The 17824-nt window shown below is 35.6% G+C and overlaps 1 protein-coding gene across 1 annotated transcript; it reads right to left on the bottom strand.

Moving 5' to 3' along the window:
- Positions 1-10112: 10112 nt before the first annotated feature.
- Positions 10113-17611, bottom strand: LOC139867969 (E3 ubiquitin-protein ligase BRE1-like 2). Its single transcript, XM_071856313.1, has 16 exons — positions 17393-17611; positions 16555-16716; positions 16034-16121; positions 15718-15948; positions 15271-15632; positions 14283-14366; positions 13897-14203; positions 13256-13416; positions 12811-12882; positions 12458-12729; positions 12284-12356; positions 12097-12183; positions 11567-11704; positions 11278-11480; positions 10544-10706; positions 10113-10447 (listed from the first exon to the last, which is right to left on the bottom strand). Exons 1-16 carry the CDS (start codon positions 17489-17491, stop codon positions 10316-10318), a joined length of 2634 nt encoding a protein of 877 aa, XP_071712414.1. The 5' UTR covers positions 17492-17611; the 3' UTR covers positions 10113-10315.
- Positions 17612-17824: the final 213 nt, after the last annotated feature.

Genomic DNA, 17824 nt, shown 5'->3' with positions numbered 1-17824 from the left:
TAGCATGCTAGAAGGGAGCAGGCTAGAAGGGAGCAGGCTAGGATTTTTCGACCAGGATTTTCTGTCCAGGATTTCCGTCCAGGATTTTTCGACCAGGATTTCCGACTAGGATTTTTCGACCAGGATTTTCCGTCCAGGATTTCCGTCCAGGATTTTCCGACCAGGATTTTCCGACCAGGATTTTTCGTCCAGGATTTTCAGTCCAGGATTTTCGTCCAGGATTTTTCGATCATGATTTTTCTATCAGGATTTTCCGTCGAGGATTTTTTGACCAGGATTGGTCGTCTAGGATTGGCAGACTATAATCAGGCCGTCTAGGATTGGTCGTCTAGGATTGGCCGACTACAATCAGGGCGTCTAGGATTGGCCGTCTAGAATTAGCCGAATACAACCAGGCCATCTAGAATTGAAGAAGGATGAAGGCTGCCTTGTATTTAATCCCTTTACCGTGAGCACTTTCCACGTTAGCTACTTGGAGTACACTTGTAGTACACTTTGTACTACCACATTTGCTTATAAATAAGGCATTCTACTACTTAAAGAAGGATCCCCCAATTCTTTCACTCACACTCACTATAAGAAGCATGGAGAGAATCTCTTTCTCTCTCTTCATCATCTTCATCATGAAGAGATCTACTTTCTCTCTCTTGATTATCCACATGAAACTTGGAGAGATCCACTTTCTCTCTCTTCATCATCCTCATCAGAGAAGAGATGTATTTTCTCTCACTACATTCTTAGATACTAATTACTCAATCTAATTGAGTAGATTAGTCCATCCATTGTTTAACGCCCTCGAAATCCAAATTTCGAATGGGGTTTGCACAATTATGGAAGATTAAACAATGGATCGATCATATTTTCCCCAATTTAGCACTCAAACTAAGACCTGGCGGTTTTATGTTTGATCAGATATGAAGAACTTCATGATGAAGGTTTGAAGATATGAATATCTTCATGTTGAAGGTTTGAAGATAGGTGGTGGACATTCATCGATATTCATGCGATCACCTTCGATTCGTTGAAAGCCCCGCTCTGATACCACATGTTGGATCCTAAGATCAACATGAACACGATGAATGGAACGAATAGCCACAAAGTAATCAAGGAAACTAGAGACAAATTGAGAATTTCATTCCACAGCTTCCTTGATCTCATTACATAACATTGGCTATTGTTAGTTTCTATGGAGTTCCTAGATCCTTTATATAGCCCTCATCCAAAGGATCTCTTGGGAGTATGATTGACTCATTCTATAGTCCTAACAAGATGTCGTCTTATAAATATTTAAAAACGTTGTCATTTTGTGACAAAAGAAGAGACTTACCTTTTCAAGTTTTACCTTTATATATATATATATATATATATATATATATATATATATATATATATATATATATATATATATATATATAGTAAAGGATTTTACATGATGAATATTATTTATAAAAAGAACAACGACTACAAGCAAACCTTACAGCCTCACAAACAATCACTACCCAATCTAGACCCTATAAAAGACTAGACTAGCAAACCATGAACAACCAAGACCAGATCTAAATCTAGACTAGAAACAACAAGGGCTTACAGCTGTATCCAACCAGATTTCATACCCATGAATTACGTAGTTTCGTCATGTTGCTCTTCCACATCACTTTCCTCTTCTACTTGCAGCATCCCATATTTATTAGAAACAATCAGAGCGGCAAACACAATTTCAATTCGGATAACATCTGATTTTTTACTCGACCCACCTCCATCTCACTTTGTCTTCTTTCCCTTCCCATTTTTCTCACCATTAGTCGTTCTATTGACCGGTCTGTATACGAACTTCGGCTCATGCTTACCTGTGGGAACCCTGTCGTTCTGATTCCCCACAAAATTGCTCTTACCATTCTTCTTGCCAACCATACAGTAACCATCATCATCAACCTTAGGCACATTGACCGATTCTACAGGAATATTACGTGGATGATATGCCTCAAATAGATAGTTTATCATGCGGTGTCATTAAATCCCAAAATTTCTATCAAGGATAACAGAGGAACTAGTGGTTTTAAATTTATATTTAGCCTGGGTTCTAGCTATAATTCACTTGCATATTCTTATAACGAGCAAGCGATAAGTATAACATGAGGTAGTATTTTTTTTATATTTGCCAATAACCTAGGATCTAAGTACATCAAAAGTCAACCCTGTAGCAAGTAAGTTGGTTATAGAATTATGTGATAGTTTATAAATGGAAAGTAGTAAATAAACAAATAAATAAAATGGTGTATGCAATATTCAGATCCGATGGCAAATCATTGACTAAGGCTCACTATCTAAGATGAACTCTAAACCTCAATCAGATTAGTTTTAAGGCCTAGCTGATTTGTAATTGAGAGCTTAGGTTTTGAAGATTCTTGCCATAACTGATATGCTCACTCCTAACATTAATCTGAAGATTGAAACGAACTTGTGGACTGATAGCTTCGAAATTATACATATTCTTACACCCTTTTTGCGGTACTATCTTCCTCAAATTCGCACAAATGTGACCTATTCCTTTGCTTATTGGGGGGGGGGAATGGGCAAAGGATACTAACCGTGCGAAAAGGTTGTATGTGATCTTTACATGTACAATTATGGAGAAAACAAGCCTAAAATACAATAAAATGAAGAAACAAAAGAAACCCTAAGAAACTGCGCAAGACGGAGAACTCATCTCCTAGGCCGGCGACCTCACAAAGTCAAATTAAAGTCAAAGAATAGTTCCCGTACAAAGCTCAATACAGTATGATGGCCAAATTAAATAAGAAAATATTCAGATTTAAATGAAGAAAGTTAGAACCAGCTAAGGACGGCGGCCAAGAAGTCAAAGCCGTGGGGTTATTTAAGGAAAAGATTAACGCGTCCCAATAAAAAAGGAAATAATCCCTTAGGACGGCGACCTTGATGGTAAAGCCAGTTACCACTACAAAAACCCGCAATCGGCAATATCAAACTGGACTACTAAACCCTTAGCCGGCATCCAGGGTGGTCAGAACAAGTCACATAATCATAGCACAACATATTATACGCTAACAATTCTGGTGATTAAGACAAGGAAACAGTAGCATTACCCGCTACTAAACACTTATAAACATTAGGATAATCCCACTCACCTGAAACACAGTAAGAACTCAAAAGTCTAATATTACTGTGCGGTTGACACTCCACTCGTACGCTCGATCCTTGATCAAACATCTAACACAACAACTAATCCGTACGGTTGATCACTCGAGTGAACAGTGACTCGTACGAGTCACATTTCAGCCGTACGGTTTAGCCATTCCATTTAAACAGTTTAAGTACCAGCTCACTCGCACGGTTCACCACACGGTTGACCTTCCAACAGTACGAGTGATGTCTCACCGTGCGAGTGACGAAGAACAGCAGCAGCAGTTGCCATGACGGGTTTCAACCCAAAATCACTATTTGTGATGTCTTTGGCCAATTGTTTTTTCACGAAGCATATATGGCGTTTATAGATCACTTTGTTGGCTGTAAACAACACAAATAACACCAAAATTACAAGATTCATGCTAGCTATACAATAAAACCCATTTTACCTTAAACACAAGTCCTTCAAATTCATAATTTAAGGATGAGATTCCTCCAACGATTTACCTTATGATGCTGCTGAGATCAAGAGGAACAAGATGGTATAGATTTTTTTTTTAACAGGGATTTTTTGGCATCAGTAGATCATTTATTTCAACGACTCTCATCATTTGCAGGTAACACACACGTTCGGGCGGAAACCCGAGCCCAATCGACGGTACCCGAGAACACATCCATTCGGGCAGTGTTCTGGATAGAGGTCCGTGAACGAATCCGGTAAAACCTCCCTATAGGGTCAATATATACCACCATTATTGGTGTTCAATTCTTTTAAAGAAAATCATGTCATACCTAAGAATCGAATACATGACCTCTCTCTATCCCATGACTCAAAGGAAATGGGTGGAACCGTCGGGCTATGCCCGCAAGTTCATGATGGTATAGATTAACAAGCTCAAATCACAAGTTTGCAAATTATAGTTTGTGAATTTAGGAACGTATGAGTCTGAGGTTACCAAAATGAGAAAGGAAACAAGTGAGGGTATTTTAAGCAGATAAGGGTCACTTCATAATGAGGTAACTCACTCCGTAGAACACACGGATATTTACCAGTTTCTGAAACCCGATATCTCTCATAACTTATTCATTCTAAGTCCAATTTACAAAAGGAAACCTGTTCTGTGACCTTTGTCAGAAAGCGAATCTAATCACATGTTCAAATACTTAAAAGCATAAAATCAAAATTAAACACACATAATGGTAAAATGGTCATTTTTGGGTCAAATTCTGAGGCTGTTACAATAAGTCCGAGAGTAAATCTGAAAGCCTTAAATTCGGAAGCCTAACACCGTATTGAACATCGCTACATCCCAATTATAGCGCTAACCATCAAGCTCGAATATAAATCTGTCTGCTTCTCGATCATAATCAATAGTTCAATAAATCTCATGAACATGATCTAAATAAACAGTAAGATGTTATGTTATAAGACCTTCAAGAGACAATTCTTCAAATCAAATGTACTAGCGACAATGAAAGCATGTGTTAGCATTAGCTATTAACAGCCTTCTTGAATTCCTCTCTGGTAAGGGTTGAACGAAGTAGGCACTATCAGTTTTAGAGATATACACTTTTTTTGTAGAACTGAGTAAAAATGTTGAGATTTTTCGTCTTGATAAAAAGTGTACTCTGACGATAGAATTTATGATAACTCATTCTCATTGTACCGAAATAGAGATTTGATTTAAACGACCAGGTACAACATCACATTTTACGATTGAAACAATATCTGACAAAAATCTTGAAAAACCTTAGAAATCCTTATCCTTGAAATTTGATTCAAAAAAGTTATCCTAAAATATCTCACAAAAAGGCAGAATATCTTATCCTGAAAATCAGATATTATCTGTAGCACCACGCATCACACACAGTGTGTGGCGCTTGTTACGGGTAAATCATTGTGTACATGCAATACGAAGCAACACACACACGCACAGACCATCACGCACATGTGGTGCGTAATCAAAGGACATTTGAGCAATATTGTTTTTTCAAGGGCATATTATTAAACCCTTTCTACTTTAAATACGTTAAGCTTAACCGTAGCCTTTAGAGCTTATGGTTATCAATGTCCTTCTTTTAATAACTGCAGCATTTCCAGGCTCAACCTTAGTCTAGTTTAAAAGGGTCGACTTGAATAAACCCGGCCCATGTATACCAGGTCCGCCAAATGTTTTTCAGGCTTATTTGCCGGTGGGCCAAAATCATAAATAAAGTACAAACCCAATTGGGTCAAATAGTATAAGCTTCAGTCTGCCACCAACCGGAGCTCCATACACAAAATAATTGCCGTCGGATATCCACCTTCTTTTACCAGATTAACCGTTCCCGGTAAGTATGTTTTCTCTGCAATTTAAATGTAACTTTATGATATTAATATTTTGCTAAAATTAAGGCATGAATAAATACGTACTTATTACATTTGTAAATGAAAGAGGTTGATAATGCTTATAGGTTACTTCCGGTCTTAGTCAATTTGGATGAACTGATTAAATTTGATTTTTTGTAAACTGTATAATGTGTTGGAATGAATTTATAGTTTGTATTTTTAGGGTTCGTGTTCATTTCTCTCATTATATGCTTTTTTTTCTATATTTAAAACCTATAACGAAATGCGTGTTGCTTTTTATGCATATATTTCAGTAGTTGATTATGTCTTATAAGAATTTTGTGCTTTTTGAATTAATGTATTGTCTTATATTCCTGAGATTATAGTAATGAACAGTGTCCATTTTTTTAATTTCTTATGAGTACACGTTCATTGCGTTTCTTAACGAATGCTTGCTAAGCTGTCATCTGAGATCATGCTTCAATAACGTTAGCTAAGGTATGTTATTGGTGAGCTGTCTGTGTTGAAATGAATGAACTTTACTAACTTTTTCTTATGTAATTTAGTTAGTCAATTTGTTTTCTTCGAGTTTTAAAATCAGGATAGTATCACAGTGGGAAATGTAAAGCGTGAACAGTGACTGCTGATGTTTATAATGTGTTTCCCTGATTGTGCTGTTTATATATAAATGATTAAATGTGGTTTATTCGGTTCGCAAATATGCGTGAAACGTTTTTTTTTTTTCCCTTCATGTTGATTATCTGACTTCTATCTAATTGTTTCTTTTAAGAAATTGGTAATGCACACATTAGCAAGATGAGTTCAAAAGTTCAACCAGTAAACGGGATGGACGAAACCGCTCTGTAACGACCTCAACTCATAACTGAAAAACAACAACTTTTTTTTTCTTTTCAAAATGCGCGACGCCCAACCATTCAGTTCCCGATTTCTGTTTTGACCCAAATTGACACCTGACCCATTATCAACATTCCATATTGATGCCGAAGGTCAAAACACAATTCTCACCTATTTCAAACATCATTTACAAACAAACAAACTTTTTTAAAAGTTTCAATGTTTAACAAACGATAATTAGTTTTAAAAGACCCATTACAAGCAACAAGTGTCAAGCTTGGCACATTTCAACTTTTAAACACCAAGATCATAAGCATGGTTCTCGGAATATACCTATCCCGCCCAAAAGCATCAACCAAAAGCAATAAGCATCCACTACAAGCAAGTCAAGCATATCCGCATTTCAAAGCATACAATCGCATCATCTACCATCTTACCCATTCCTTTATCCGCAAGAAAGCCTATAAAAAGGTTAAACAACAACGAGTAAGCGAAACGCTTAGTGAATACAATATGTACATATCAATCAATAAATTTAATAATGAATACACATACCGCATACACATTTCAACAAGCATACAAAAGCCCTTGCTTAGTCTCCGACAAGAAGCAGAGTCTCATATCATACAAATTGCACCCCGTGCTAAGTTGGTCCCTTGCTTAGTCTCCCGACAAGAAGCAAAGTCCAATGAACATCTCCCCGATGTCATAGTGGACATCTCCCCGATGTCATAGACAATGGGCGTCCCCAATGTCAAACTACCATCTAGTGCGTCCCCGATGCTAGGAACTCATTTGCACATCTCCCCGATGTAAGTTGAGTTCCTCTCACTTCCAACAACAATAACACAATTTGCATACAAACAATTAAATGTATCAAGTAACATGTACACATTGTACTCACCTCGATCCAAGCAAACAACATCATTAAAGTGCTATCCGGGCAAAGCACAATCATCACAATAAACAAATATACAACAAGTCAATATAAGCATGTGTCTAATCAACAAGCCGCATTTCCAAGTATGCTTCAACCTATTCAACATGTACACAACATAATACACATATCACATAACCAACTCATTCAATAATTTACACGTTCAATGTTACCCATTCAACCTTTGACCCATTTGAGCTTTCACTAGCTCATAACATACCCACACACTTCTAATCCCTCAATTAACATCTATTTACTTTTATCATCTCATTAAACAAATACATGATTTTTAACACTTTACACACATCTTGCTCGAATTAAAATTTTGGACAGCCCAACACATTACAGCTAATCTGACCCACTTAAACTCACTTTCAGACTTCAAGGCCATATTCATTAGAAAGGACACTCAAAGACCTTTCCGAAAAGTGTTCATACGCCGCAAACGGAGTTACGGTTGGTTCTATACGACTTTTACAAGAAATGATTACGTGCAGTTATTATAATTACGAATTTTATGAACTTTCAACCGAATTCGACCCACATGCATACCCAAAACAACAACTCACTAATATTTGCTTAACAACTTCATTATGGACTGATTTTGACATACATTTACACCAATATCACAAACCAATTCATAAAACCCTAAACAAAATCATGCTTAGGTAAATTTTCAGCTTTTAACATATATGTGACCAACAAATTTCATCTTTACAAGTAACAATTTAACTAGTTTGTGACTTTTCAAGATCATCATAACTCAAGGCTAATTTTTAGATCTCAAGAACTATTTAATTATACAAGCACTAGCCCCAAATTACTTAATATCACTCAATTTACAAAACCCCACTTAAGAAACTACAAAATTAGGTTCTTAACAAAAAAGGATTGAAGATGGAGATGATGAAACTGAGTTCCTGCAGATTCAATTCAATGGAGATGTCTAACACGTTAATTGCAGTCTCAAACAAGACACGTCTGTGATTGTTAACCTAGGACTTGCCCAATTTACAGGCTCTGGTCAAACGGTTCGACCATACCCCAGTGGGTCCAGACTAACCAATCATCAGGGTTCATCGCACCACCATTTTCAAACGTATCTGTTCCTACGCAAGTGTCATCAAACTCTTTGAATTCTGCAGCCATGACATCATCGTATGGACCACGTAATTTGGTACCGCACACCCAACCGCACTCATGCAGGTTTCACGTGACAAATATGGGTTATGCGGGTCTACGTAGTAATCCTTCTTCGCCATCAATGCAAATTTCGCCAGGTCAACCTCTACTTATTCGTCCCTGCCTTTTACTCCTCCTGGACCAAGCCAGAACATGCAGCCAATTGGATCACCTCTTCTTCGACCTTGTTGGTCCTAACCACCTGTTGGCTCCTCTGGAACTGTCGGTCCAAATATGCCACAAATTATGCAACCGACAGTGCGTCATCAGGGACCTAACCCAGTAAGACCCCCACCCATTACATCCCTAAGACCACAGCAACCGACCTCTAATGATTTCACCTTTCAAACCAACCGTCTGCAAACTCCCTACTCTCATCCAGTTCCTAGACCAGAAAAGCAGCCCGGTTCTCGTTTTATGCCTCCCCAGATTCCGTCAGTACATGCACCTCAATCACCGTCATTTCGGCCACCACCTATCAATTCAAGTTTTCATAGGGGCCACATAGTCATCTAATTGGTCCCCCTCAAGACCGACAACCAGTTTTTACTGGACATGGTCAACGACCACCAGCAAGCCAAATGGGGCCCAGGCAGTTTGGTCCAAGCTCTCCAGCTGCTAGTCCTTTCTCACCCAGGCCTGGGAACTTTGGACTTGCTTAGCAAAATCATCAATCTATGGGAATGGGAGTACGACCCCAGAACTTTGTGGGCGATACAAATCAACAGTTTCGCGCCAACCTCCCATATTCTTTGGGCAGGCCAGGTTTTAACCCGTCTGTACCTCATCAGGTGTATGATCCGTTTTCGCCCACTGCTGTACCTCGTAAACCTGGCAACCCCCAAAATTCAAGAAAACAGGACAGTGATCTTGAGTATGATGACTTGATGGCATATGTTGGAGTGAAATGTTGATATTTGTAGCAGACACGGGTAAAGACAGTTCATCTGATAGTTGTTTTCTTGATTTATGATGCGAGTCTTAAATAAAAGCTTGAATTATGATGTTAGTTTATATATGATAATGCTTTTGGTCAGTCTCCCCTGTGACAGCGTGTTATATGGGAATATAATGTTAAGATGCAAATGTATGTATTTTGTAATACTTGGGTGTGCAAATTGTTTTGTTCAATACTTTATTCTGATTGCTCATTTCTCTAGTCCCTAAAATATAAAATATAATGTTAAGATGCAAATGTATTTTGTAAAAACAGACATTATTTTGTACAATTCTTTCTGTAAGCATAACATTTTACGTGTCAACTTGCAGGTTGTAGGTTCTATGCGATGTATAGTATGTGACTATGTTAGAGATACCTTCCAAAAATATAAAATTATCTGGATCTGAGGTGAATCGGTGTCTTTAGCACTCACTACATTAAACTTTTCTCTTTCCTTTTCATAAACCAATGATTATATGTATATTATTTGATGTTTCAAAACAAGCAGTTAACAGGCTTAACAGAAACAAAAATCACCGACAGTTTTTAGTTTATTGTTAGAAACAAAATTCGGTGCCTGTTCACACACCTTGAGCAATACCTGAGAGCAGCAGCGGCGACATTGATATGTAATAAGGAGAAAGGGGTGGGTTCTGAGATTTGGGCATACAGACCACCCTACATTTCAATCTTATTACATTATGCGATAGCATGAAAAAGTCATAAATATCAACCATTTCATTAAATATATTTCTAATATTTCAACACATACTATAGCTCATCGAACCTTTATCAAAGCAATTCCATGTTCTTTCTAACCCTAATAATAATTACAAAACCATATTTCTTCCAAATACCCATACAAAAAGAAACTAAATAAAATCCATGAAGAATGTATTTTCTTATACTCCTACATGATAATCATCAGTCATATCTTCACAAATCGAACATCGTTTTGCCCAAATGCCATCCCACAAGCAGGACATTTTCTATGACGGATTTCCAAATTCCTCTGGATGCATGGATTGCAAAACAGATGATAGCACTTCACAATCACAACCTGTCACATCAAGTTCCAAAAATTAAAATGTTAGATACCATAACAACAAGTGAATACGATACGATTATTATGCAAATTGCATTGTATTATAGGTACCTCTTTTGGGCGATCAAAACAAACCCCACACTTAAGAATAGACTTGCAATCCTTGATATCATCTTGGAGTTTTTGAATTGCAGCTTCACTACTTCCCAACGTTAATTCTGTAACCTTCATGTTTAGGTCAGCCAGCTCCTCATCAAGCTTCTTCTTGTCCAATCTGGTTTCAATTTTAACAACATTCCCTTTAATTAGCACTTCTATAAAATTACCACGTCGCCCTTTGGCATAATATACAGGCTAATATAATTGAATATCCACAAGTTCGTGAGTTAGCTTCTCTTTGAAGACTAAGGCGACTTAGATCAATGCCATTAATTTAAAATAAATAGCAATAAACATATGTAACTAAAATTATACAGTAAACTCATATTTTCCAAGGGCTAATCACATAAGCAAGCAACCAACTTTTTTGAATATTCAATATTGGGTTAATTTCTAACTCCTGAAAAGGTACAAATTTACAGAGTTTTAACTACAATGAGCCATATAATATCAAATTTCCTTACAAATTTATCTATATCGAGGGTGTTGTCAACAATGGCCATTTCAAAATGGTCTTGTCTAATTAACCACTTATCAGTGTCAAGTTTATACACAGCTCAAAAATACAAAAACTGTGAAAGTTTCTACTATTTTATATGCAACCAGCCTATTTCAAATAGTATGAAATATAAACTCCAAAAAAAAAAAAAATAAAAATAAAAAAAAAAAAAAAAAAAAACCAATACCTTTCGTTGTCCAATTCCTCTTGTATTTCGTCCATTTTTCTGCGGATCTGATCGTGTTCTTTCTCTGATGATGAGAGCAACGACTTTAAGCACTTCAATTCCTTATCAGCATTAGCCAATTCCCATTTGCTGTTTTCGAGGTTAACGGACAGGTGTCTATCTTCTTCAGTAGACTTCAAAGCATGTATAATGCAAGAATTCATCTACAAGGTTATGCGATAATTTAGAGATCGATTATATCATTTACTAACCACACAACCAAGTTGTTTATAGACAATATAAACTCTACCTGCTCTTCAAAATAAGCGATACGTGATTTCAGGGATTCAACTGCAGAGTTGACATGTTGAAGCTGTTCATCTAGCGTTTGCTTTTCAGAAAGTAGAGAAATGTGTGACTGTTTCATTTTCACACTTTCGGAAACCAGCTGTAGAAAAAGTAGGTTTTAAGTTGGTTATCAACATACCATTATGATTTACAAAATGCCAATTACTGAAATAATGGCACAAAAAGGTACATCATCAAACTTCATATCTCGGTTCTCCAATTTTGGACCAATTTAAGTTATCTAAGTTTTTCAATTGCAAAAAAAAAAAAAAAAAAAAATTTACTTTTTTCACATTTGATCCTTTGAGGCACCAAAAAGAAATCAAAAGGAATTAAAACTTGAATTTTTTAATTCAAATTACACCAAAAATTATGTTTTTGATAAATCGGCTACCTCCTAATAATGAAGCCGTTTATGAGCTCTTTAATATACCAAATTACGTCATGGGCTACTTTTAGCCTGTTTGAACTTGTAATGAATTTTCATCATACCTTGATGTTGTAATCATCTCTCTCCATCACCTGCTGCAGTAAGTGCTGGTTTTGTGTCTGCATATCTTCATAAGCTTGACCAATAGTCTGAGAAGCAAAGAAAAATGAATACAAAATTTCTAAAAAAAAGAATATAGTCAAACCAAATTAATTAACGTTAAGATAGACCATAGCACTAGTGAAACACCTCTATTTCAGATATATAAGACTCTGATTCTCCATCTTTAATTTTGATGGCTTCTTTTAATTCCAAGACGTCCCTGTACATGAAGCATACAACCACTTATAACCTTACTTTAAAAACGTGTAATGTAGACATTTTTTAGTCTTCCGATCAAGATAACCAGTACAAAAGTCAAACCTGTCAGATTCATCTAACTTAGCCATCAAATCAGCAATTTCAGCTTCAGCAATCGACAATCTTTGTTGGCAAGCCAATTCAGTTTCGTTAGCAGCTTTAATCCTTAATACTAAACTATGTTCATTATAAGCGTTTTCTAAAACCTGAGCCTGCGAATGAGCTCTCCGTTCAGATTCTTTAATTTCCATCACATCCCTATTGTCATATGTCCCTTGTACCACCATATCCAATAAAATTTGTGATTCTAATTTTTTCTTCTGCAACCTCTCAACCTATTGATCATAGTTAAATTAATTAGTTAAAACATTAAATTAATTACAAAATTCAAAAAAGAGCTGAAGTAGAAAACTTACATGGGCCTGTAATGACTTGATCTCCACATTCTGCTCGGAACAGCTATCTACCAAATCCTTATGTTCACTGGTCTATCAAATAATAGAGCATTAAAAATATCAAGAAAGAGTTAAATGCCCAAAAATGCATCAAACTACACTAAAAGCTCATTGTATGTAACAAACTTTTAATGGGTATGCTATATGTACCAAACTATCAATTATTGCACCTCTGATTCGGCAACATCGGCAAGGTTATATGATAAATAAGTAATCGGATACATGCAGTTGCAATAACTAATCGATTGATACATACAATAGCAATAATTGAAAGTTTGATGCATGTAATAGAAATTCTTTAAGTTAAATGCATACAATAGAAATTTGGATGAAATTTGATGTATTTTCACATACAAATAAATCAATACAAAAATATTAGGTTAACAAAATTATACAGGGTTGTTACCTTCTTATCCACCAAGGCTCTAAGTGACTGGACCTCCTTCTGTAAAGAAACAGATTCGCATTCCGTATCTTTCCAACGATCCAATTGCGACTTCATTATTCCGATTTCTTTCAATAAAGCGGAGGACATAACCTGAAACTCTGCCTTAATGTCTTTCCTCTCTGTGACAATTATCGCACTACCATTACTAGCATTGATTAAAAGATGATAATAGGAAAAAATTCAAAGAAGCCGTAAATTGTCAATCAAGATTGGCAATTAACCTATTATATAATTTTTTTGTTGCTAAAGTCACTCGACAATCTTTTACGTTTTGAAAAGACAATTTTAACTTGGTAAAGTGGTGAACTGCACTTGCATGTAAGACAAATGTAACAAAAGCCCATATAGATTGCAAGAAAATTGTCGACCGAATGCTTCTTCAGTGACTTTAATGACACAACATAATATAAAGTGGCTACGCTGACAATGCTGATAAACTATGAGGGCTTTAAAGATATTTAAAGAGAAGAAATGTACAATTAATTAAAACAAAATCTTTATTGATTTAAGTGTCAAAAATTCTATAATGGTTAAATCGACATTTTTGACAAACTATATATAGCATTTGTTATTTGTTATATTCTAATTTCCATCTTTACCTGAATCTTGGACAGCTTCTTCCATTTTGATTTCTAACTCATTATTCTCATTAATACGTTCCAAGAGCTCTTCCTCTAATTTTTCAATAGTAGAATCGACATTATCAACAGGATTCCTCAAAGCATCGATTGACTCTGTTTTAGTGCTGAGCTCTTTCTCTTTACGTAAAACCGAAGATCTATCAACTTGCAACGAATCTACGAGGGCCCTAATCCTGTCCACTTCAGATTTCCAATACGGAAGCTGATCACTTAGTAATGTGTAAGGCCGAGATGTGTAAATGTACTTGTAATCATTCACTTCATTCTGCCAAAAGATGTGTTAGAACTAACAAACACCCATCAATAAAGCTGAACAAAAGTAGAAACAAAAAACACTTCGAAACCTCAAGATCGTGCAACTGTTTTGATAAGGATAAATTGTCATCTTGTGCCTCTTGAAGCTCAGAAAGACGATCAGATGCCAGTATCTGCGTAGGGTAAAAAAGTTAATACCTTTTGTCTATGCACATCGAGAGAGAACTTTAGGACAGTAAATGAAGGGAACAACAATAACAGAGCTTGTCCGTTTTTTCATTCATCAAGATTCGATTAAACAAATGAATTTCATCCATCAGATGTCAGTATCTGCAGTCTATGCACATCGAGAGAGAACTTTAGGACAGTAACTGAAGGGAACAACAATAACAAAGCTTGTCCGTTTTCATTCATCAAGATTCGATTAAACAAATGAACAAACCCAAAAGGATAAACGAACAGCTTTCGTGTCCATTCACATATATATATCAATGCATAAACATCATAAATCAATTTATACATTCTAACTTACAGAACACCAGTAGATTAAATATGATTATCCAAAAAAACGCACTTAAACAAAATTACATAAGATTGCCCAGAATTTTTTTTAATAAATTAGGTATAAAATTTTCATACGTTTACAATAAGTTTTGACTATTTTATCAAACATATATGTAATATGTAATGTATGTGTGTGTGTCTGTATGTATAGACCCATAGATAGATAAAATACATATAGATATTTCTGTGTGCGCGCATATACATATACATATATATGTGTGTGTGTGTGTGTGTGTGTGTGTATATATATATATATATATATATATATACACACACTGTATGTGAACACAGCCAAACCTTAACAACCGCTTATCGAACGCTCACGAACATAACCGAATGCATGGGGCTTGTGTTAGTTCGTATAACTACACGAACATCATATCAAGTTCCTATTTTTTGTTAACTAAATATATGATCATATATGAACTCCCGGCCGAAGGGTTCACGGCCTGTTCATTTAACATTCGGTTCATTTATAGCCCTATATAGAACGATAAAATTAAAAATAAAAACCTTTGCTTCCTCTATGGAGTCTTTTAAATCACGTAATCCCCTAGTTTTATCGACAGTACTTTCGGGTGAACTGCTTCCATTAACAGCAAAAGGAACCGGAGGGTGAACACCAGAGAGTTTGTCTTTCTGCATCTTCAAACTGACAAGTTTTCGTCTACTTTCTTCGAGTTCTGCCATTCGGTCCTCTATATCACCGGCTATACGTTTAATCTCAGACTGATCCACAGAGTGACTATGACTATAACTCTGAATCATATCATCATATTCTTTATGCTTAGCATGTAGAGCATCAATAACTAAATGCAAATGTTTAGCTTCTTCTTTCATCAGGTCGTCAATCTTATACGACTGAATAATTGCATCTGCAAAGAAATGTAGCAATTCAATGATTAGTAGCCACCAATGTATGCACAGAACGCACAAGTAAATAAAAATAAGAAAACATACCTTCCGCGGAAGAATTTTCATGCAAAGATTTATCAATGATATCAATTTTAGCTACAACCACTTGTATAGTATCCTCTATTAATTTCATCAATTCCAAAGTAGAAGAATGCCTCAAAGCAAGTGCTTCGTTGACATTTACAAGAAGTTCTTCACATCCACTCGCTCCAATGGAATCCGACTGCACGAGTCTACAAAGAAACATTTCCTCCGCTGGACCAGATGGGATTGAACCTATATCATGTATTCACATATGCAAGATTCCATGAAAGTAATAAACTGGTACTTACATGTTAAATTATCAGAAAGAACTACAAACCTTGAGCAGAGTCTGAACGCTGCAATGCGTCTAAAGCACTTTGGCCTGCACCCACTCGTGCTCCGAGAAGAATTAAGTCTTCATCCAACTAGATAAACGCTGTTCCTTTAGACAATAGCAGATAAAGCTAAATGACACAAAAGGTACCCAACTTATCCAAATTTCTTAGTTCGGTTTTCAAACTTAAAATTTTAGTTTGCTGTAATTAAGGTTTTTACCACAAAGAATTACTTCTCTTCGTCAATTTAAAAAATAATATAAGATATATGCTAGATTTCTACTTGTAAAACAAAGGGAAAAAAGTAATCCCAAAAATATACAAAAGCAATTTAATAGAAGATCATGATTCTTCAAAAGTTGAAAGAATCCCATATTGGCTGTAATATCTAACTTTTATAGCTTAAATTGATCTATAAAAAAAGTAAACTTGTGAGTCCTCAATATGAGAAATAAACTATACCGTTTTGCGTCATTTACCAATATTAAATTATAAAAAGTGAAATGTGAATAAGAGGTTATACTTGAGTCCATAGTTGATTAGTTGTAATCAAAAAGTCATCGTACGAAGTTTGACCCTGTCTTAATTCTTTAATTTTATCTTCAAGATCATGTAGCTCTTGCTTCTGAATATCTAACTGCTGTACAAGTTTCTGATTTTGATACTGTAACACTGTTGCATCAACCTACCATAAAAATATATACATTAATAATTAATTAGTATGAAAATATGACTAAATTCCCAAAATGTTATGTGACACCCTAAATCTACGATTCATTTAGCTCCAACAGCAATGCGCCATGTCAAACCAAACATAAAATTGGTGCTACCACTTTACATGTGTATCATGCTAACATACATAACACCAGATTCCCAAAATTTTAATGTGAAACCCTTACTATAGACGGTGGCCATAAGTTAAGAGAAATCAACAAACGCACAATATCTTCTTTTCATTCATAATAACTTACGAAGAATTACAGCGAACACCAAGCCAATTTTCCAAATTACGATACGGAACCCTAATTTTGGCAAATGAACACCATAAGAAAATTAAGAATCAAATTGATTATAGACAATCATCATCAATACTAATTGTATAAGAGTTTCAAATTAAACCGATGCACAAATTAATTAATTAATTACGTAACATTTAGGAGACCAACAGTGTTATACTCAAATTTACAATTAAAGAAACCCTAACATAACATACAATACACTAAATTCCCAAATTACAATACGAAACCCTAAGGATAATGAACACATTAAAGCTAATCAGTTCGAATTATCAAATTAAAGAAAAAAATCTGAATAAATGCATAAAATTAATCAAATTTAGCAATGAAAAATAGAAGACTTACAGTGGTGTTATCGGGAGAAGGGTAAGGGTGACGTGCCATTTGTGAATTGTTCAGATGAGGGCGTTTTGTATGAGGCTCATCTGAATCAGAAGCTTCCATATTACACCGGTTGTAAACCACCGTCCGCCACCATCACCTACTCATATACACAGTCCGTACGTCGTTTGTTACTGTGTGATTTTCAGGTGTGTGTTATTTATGTGTTTTAGCGCTTTATGCGGGACATATCAATTCTTTTTTTCCCTCAAAAAGTAACGAAAATTCTAATTCTAATTCTAATTCTAATTCTAATTCTAAATATATACTATATACTATATAGTTTTATGAGCCCGTGCGTTGCACGGCACTTGTATAATTAGTATACGATTATGTTAGTATTGATCCTTACCAAATGTATAATACAATTGTAATAAAAAAACCATTTATCACCGA

The sequence above is a fragment of the Rutidosis leptorrhynchoides genome, chromosome 1, assembly GCF_046630445.1.
Source record: "Rutidosis leptorrhynchoides isolate AG116_Rl617_1_P2 chromosome 1, CSIRO_AGI_Rlap_v1, whole genome shotgun sequence".
NCBI lineage: Eukaryota > Viridiplantae > Streptophyta > Magnoliopsida > Asterales > Asteraceae > Rutidosis > Rutidosis leptorrhynchoides.
Note: the sequence above shows the minus strand (reverse complement) of the source record. Positions and strands in the feature narration are given on the sequence as shown.